General features: G+C 40.6%; 1 protein-coding gene across 1 annotated transcript in view; it reads right to left on the bottom strand.

Annotated features, from left to right (window-relative positions):
• Window positions 1–309: 309 nt before the first annotated feature.
• The window catches only part of LOC143961371 (store-operated calcium entry regulator STIMATE-like), a 129,731-nt gene continuing 123,910 nt past the window's right edge, over window positions 310–6,130 (bottom strand). The window contains exon 8 of the mRNA XM_077470636.1: window positions 310–1,840. Coding sequence (XP_077326762.1) covers window positions 1,802–1,840 — 39 coding nt within the window. The 3' untranslated portion in view covers window positions 310–1,801. The remainder of the gene's footprint in view (window positions 1,841–6,130) is intronic.

The following is a 6,130-nucleotide window of genomic DNA, read 5'->3' as shown; positions in this document are numbered from 1 at the left end:
GATTTTGCACTCTCGAGTTTTAGTCAATCAACCCCATTGTATAAGTTTAAGCTTTTTCACAATTAATAAATTGAATATTTATCATACATTATATATATATATATATATATATATATATGTCTACATTGCAACATATGACAATATTACAGCCAATAATGTATACAAGTCTTACAACCTGCATAACAATCATACAATAGCACTGAAATGCTTGTAACAATTAGCTTTTATTTCCCTATTACAAAAGAAAAAGAAGGCTGTAGTAACAACAAAAAATACATTTTCTGTATGTTTATTTTTATTTTTTTAACATACCGTAGTCACTTAAACAAAGTGTAACAACTCTAAAAGAATACCAACATAGTCTTATGCATTGCTAATACACATATTTTACAATTATCTTTTTGCTATTAGCAACCTTTGGATAGATTACAAAAACAGCAGGTTTTTACAATCATTTTGTATTTGGAGCATAAGACATTTTGACAGAATTATTATTAATTATTATTATTTAAGGTACTTATATAGCGCTGTCAATTTATGCAGTGCTTTACATATATATTGTGCATTCACATCAGTCCCTACCCTCAAGGAGCTTACAATCTAAGGTCCCTAACTCACATTCATAATGATTCAGTGCAATGCCCCATGGGGAAAAAAGGCAACAATAAAACAGAAAAATATATATAAAATATCAATTCAAAACTCAACAAAGCTAAAATGAATTGCTAGCTGAATCTTTATACATGTTATGTATAGAGTGGGGAAGGTTTAAAATGACTGTCAAGATTTTATTGCTGTCTGAGTTGTTGGGGAGATTTCCCTTATTTTCCTGTCCAAGCAATACTAAAGGAAGTCAGAAGAAATATCTCCTCTTAGGCCTCATTTAGATTGGGAGGGGGAAAAACCCTGAGGCTGAGCCGTGTTTTCACCACTCCTCAACCGCTCCCCCTTTTGCTGCTGAAGTAGTGGCTGGGGGTGTACACGTCACAATGATTTGCTTTGTGACCATAGCAGGAATTCTACCCAGTCATGCTCAGTGGACGGCGCGACCCATTTAAGTGAATTAAGTGCATTACAACTGCCCCGCAACTGCACACAATGTGCCTGGTTGTAGTGCTGTTGTCCGGTATTTAGAGGGTTAAAACCGGTGGTAAAGAGGTGATACAGCACTTCCTCACCCCCTGTCTATTGCTATCTGAAGAGCAATCTGAATGTGGATCGCACTTCAAACAGCAACGCAAGTGTAAATGAGCCCTTAGTTACTGTAACAAGTTTTCCACAGTTTTGGCAATTGTAAACTTTTGGATTTTCCCATCTGTTCTATCTCAATAACAATGGTCACCAGGACCAAAAAAAGGTGTAGATTTCCTTAGTGGGAAAGCAGACGGTGATATAAACCTGACACAGGTTCAAACCACCTCCACCTCTTATCAAAACTAAAAATAAAAGGTTTGGGCTAAAAATAATTTTTTTTTCAAAAACTGCCTTGCCTCAATAAGCCACATATGTTTCATATTCTAATCAATGCTTGAACAGTAAAAGGTTTTCAGAGGCCTCAGAACTTAACTATAACATAGTATATTCTGTACAATGCATGCTTATTGTACATTAGGAAAGGCAAAAGGTAAAGCTGCTCCATAAAGCAGGACGAACAATGGATATTAAGTATCAAAGCTGCAATTATTTATTATGTATTTTGCTAAGAGTACACCATAAGAAATGTATTTCCAAAAGTCATCATCACAGAATAACAGCTTGAATGTATTACAGTCTTTGGTAACACTGTACATAAAAGGCCATGTTAACTGTATAAATGGACAGGTGAAGGACCAAGTAAAGCCTGAAAGACAAAACCAAAAAGATATTACGTCAAGCAGCTTTAATGTAAACAAATGGGTTTAAAAATTAGCCTAAGACTGATACTAATAACCACGATCAGGAACGAGTGGGACAGAAGAACCAGAGGAGCAGAATATCTACGACAGCGTGCATCTTGCAACCTCCTTACTGTGACTTTGTAGTCTTTTTTTTTTTTTTATTGAAAGATATGACACACATACAAACATAAAGACAACTTCCCATTGCATATAGACTGTAATGAACACATCAAGTATAACAACCATACAAAACAGCTGCGAGAGAGAGAGAGAGAGAGAGAGAGAGAGAGAGAGAGAGAGAGAGAGAGAGAGAGAGAGAAAAAGAGAGAGAAGAAAACCCTCAAGGGAGGGGGGGGGGGCGGTATTGGTAACGCTGAACTGTCAATGGGGATCCTAGACTGTGGATCCTGCCATGTATTGGTGGAATTCATCATAAAGAGAAAGAGGTTCTGCTGAAACCATCTGGACTTATGTTCCTGCGACTTATCTCGCAAAGCAGAGGTCAGATCTTTCATGTGCTCAATGTCCTTCACTCTTGCTAACCATTGGGCTACAGTTGGTGCAGACTGTTGCTTCCAAAGAGGTTGGATGCTGGCCCAAGCAGCATTAAGAAGAAGCTTGAGGAGGGATTTGTGGTAACGTTTCGTTATGGGAGTAAGGTTAAGGAGGAATGCAGCTGGGTTATACTGAAGGGAGATGTCTGTGAGTTTCTGTATGAGCTTAAGCACTGGCTGCCAAAAAGTTTGGAGCACAGGGCAATCCCAGAAAATATGTAATAGGGTGCCTAAGTGTAGGCTGCAACGCCAACAGCAATCAGTTTGTAGAGGAAATATCATAGCCAGCACGGAAGGAGTTCTGTACCAGCACGTCACTATTTTATATGCAGTCACTTGATATTTGCTGCACAGGGAGGATTTCTGTGTGAAAGAGAATATGCATTCTTTTTGGGGTTCTGTGAAGATGACTTGCAAGTCTCTCTCCCCTTTCGGTAAGAATGGGGGGTCTTTAGGGTGTGAAGGTCCAGCAAGGATTTGTAGGCGGTTGATAAGGACCTCAAGATCGGTCCCTCACCCAAGCAGAGTTCCTCAAAAGAGTGGAGCTTTCTGACAAAGTGGGTTGGTTTGGGCAGTGAGCCAAGAAAGTGAGATAGTTGGTTGATTCTCCAACGGTCTAATGAGAGTGGTGTCTGACCTGAGAGCAAGTTCTCCATAGTTAGCCAACCGGAGGAACGCAAGAGCGAGGAGGCCCTCATGAGTCTCTGTGGGGCTTGCGAGCGAAAGGACGGGTCAGTGAGGCCAGGTAGAAAATCCGGATGGCCAATAAGTGGCATCACTGGGGATGGAATATTTCTTAGTAAGGCTAAATGAAAAAACCTTTTCAGTTCCATAAGAGCTGGTCCAATCAGTGGGTAAGTAGTCAAGTGGGTGGCATGAGTTTTCCCAGACCAAGGTAGATCCACTAGTGGGGCCCTGGCTGCCTTCTGTTCCAGAGACACCCAGAGCTTCAAATCTTTGTGACGGGACCAGTCCAGGACCCTGGTATGGCTTTGTAGTCTTTACTCATTTTTTTAACTGAATGAAGCCCTGGGATGTTCTATGGCTTATAAATGATATCATGAATAAGAAAACAATTTAGAGACATAAATACAACTAATAGTACTACTTGTACTGTAATTAAAAGTTATTGTAAACCTCAGCCATGAAATATGAACAAAGCATATCCCTCTATAGTGTGCACTTGTCTCAATTAAGAGCACTAAGAGAAAAATGGTGACGGGGAGGGACCTCCGGGTGATTGTTAGCCTCAGCTCTGTTTCTGTGTGCTGTGTGAAGGGGGTGTAGTGTCTCTTCCCTCCAATCAGCTCTCAGAGCTCTCCTAATGGAGCTCTGCAGACTGTCATTTCAGCTCTTTGCCCCTTTTTTCTGAACTCTCAGACAAGCTTTATAAATTCCGCACTTTATAGTACAGAAGCAAATACTGCAAATAAACAGGTACACCTTTAGTTTCATCTCTGTGTATAACCTTAGGCCAGTCACTTTACTGGATTTATGTGAGCATTTACAGCCACTATAAAGTTGTTCCTGTTCTTCCCATGATGAAAATATGTTTGTTTGCAGAGCTCTTTATAACAGTAGGATTGGGCAGTCAGTTACACTGTATTTTGTTTCTTTAGGTTAGCATCACTTTAACGAATCAGAAATTTTTAATCAATTTCAGTTATAGATTACAGGACATTGCTTATAATACATCAGTGAACGTTGAACAGCGACCATCCCAGTGGCAGCTGGGTGTGATTTATGGAAAGATGAGATCATTATGAAATGCAGATGAAAACAAAGAAGACATGGCCAATTGCAGTACACTGGGAGATCGAGCACCCTGAAATGATATAACCATGGCAACTGACAGGCAAACACTGAACATGAGAAGAGTCATTGTTAAATGAATGAGAAAAGTTCTATAGTAAGAGAAAAATGTCAGTAACTGAACTTGAAACATCCAAAGGATTTCACTGTGATGCTATTTTGTACAGAACTTTACACATCTTGTAATACAAAAGTTACATCAGTAGACTAGATAGAAAAGTCTTTTTGCTTACAGTAGGAAAGACTTTCATTGAAAGAAGTATCTTTTTTTGTAATTGTTTAACATCTGCACCCTCATTAAAAAAATCTATAATTTGACTTGTGAATTGTGCTATTTATAATGTATATCACTAATAAATTTTGCAGTGCTACACTTGTTAAATCAATATCAGTTCCTCCCTGCGCCTAAAAAAGCTTACACAGTGTACTGACCTTGCTATGTTCACGTCAACATTGGGGCCATTCTAAGGGTCAGCCGGTACACACATATACCCATATGTTTTTAATTGCTTTAGGGATATTGTGCCACCCATTATGTTGGTTTAAGCCAACACAGGGGATTTTACTAAGAGCCCTTTCACATGGGGTGAACTCTGCCAGGCTCAGCAGGCAATCTGTCCGCTAATCCCCAGTGAGTAGGTGGATGGCTTGTCTGTGTACACTCGGCTTATACAGGGCAGACACAGACACAGCCCACTGTCCCCTATGATCGTTTACACTCGACAGCCATCCAATCCACCAGGCAGATGGGGAACAGATCCCCCATCCATCTTCTTTTGGCGGATAGGATCAGATGTCAACGGGTGACAAATGACAAATGTACGTTGACACCTGCCGCTCCATAGAAGGCAACAGATGGTCTGATCGGGTCCGCCCATGTGAAAGCGGTCTATGTCACAGATATGCAAAGGTTTATCATAAAAAAAGAAAGAGAATTAAGATAATTGCACTTGGGTGTGTTTATTCTTAGTACATACAAAAAAAATAAAAAACATTCAGTAAATGCCAAATATAAATGATATATATATAATATAATGCAAAAGGCTACACAGCAAAGTTCAATGCAGTGCTAATGGTACTACTATCAGTGGTGGCCCACCCATAGAGGGCGCACAGGCGCCATTTTCCCTATCCATGCGTTTGGCCCCCTGATCCACATAACAGAGTGCCGGACCATGGATTTCAATGTGGGGTGGGTATTTTTTTTAAGTACCTGATTAGAGCCAGAGGCTCTAATAGGCTTCACAAAAGGGTGGCCTTGGAGCGCAGAGCATCGACTCCGATCCCACCCTGTTGCATGATGGTAGCAAATACATTTTCACACTAAAGTTCCTTCCTGCCAATCAGGAGGCAGGTCATGAAATCTGTTTCCTGATTGGTCAAAGTGTCAGGCAATCCTATTGGATGCCTAGCGTTTTGGCGGAAGAGGAGACACACGGCAGAGGAAGCAGACACTGGAGACGCCGCTGCCCACACTCCAGGAGAAAAGAGAAGAGAAGAGGACACCACATGAACAGGTAAGTTCCGGACCACCCACAGGGGTGGGGGTGCTGTCAGTGCCATGCCGCCCGGCGAGGGGGGGGGAGTCTGGGATGATGTTTGTTTGATAGACCCCCAAAAGAAGAACCCACCAGCCACCACTGACTATTATCATAAAAAGTTAAAACTACACACGCGCTATTCCTCTGAGTGTCTTAAGCTGGCCATACATTGGTAGATTGTTGAATGAATGTGCCTATGAATATTCTTAGTACATTCAATGCCTTGCTGAATGTTGTTCAAAAGTACTGCAAAATTGAATTTACTTTTAACATGTAATCATTTTGGAAAGAATGTAATTTCTTCATACACAGTAATTCATTAATTTCAGAATAATTTTCCATCCTG

This window comes from Lithobates pipiens, unplaced genomic scaffold, assembly GCF_037356315.1.
Source record: "Lithobates pipiens isolate NorthernLeopardFrog02 unplaced genomic scaffold, aLitPip1_a1.2 Scaffold_8, whole genome shotgun sequence".
Taxonomy (NCBI): Eukaryota; Metazoa; Chordata; class Amphibia; order Anura; family Ranidae; genus Lithobates; species Lithobates pipiens.
Note: the sequence above shows the minus strand (reverse complement) of the source record. Positions and strands in the feature narration are given on the sequence as shown.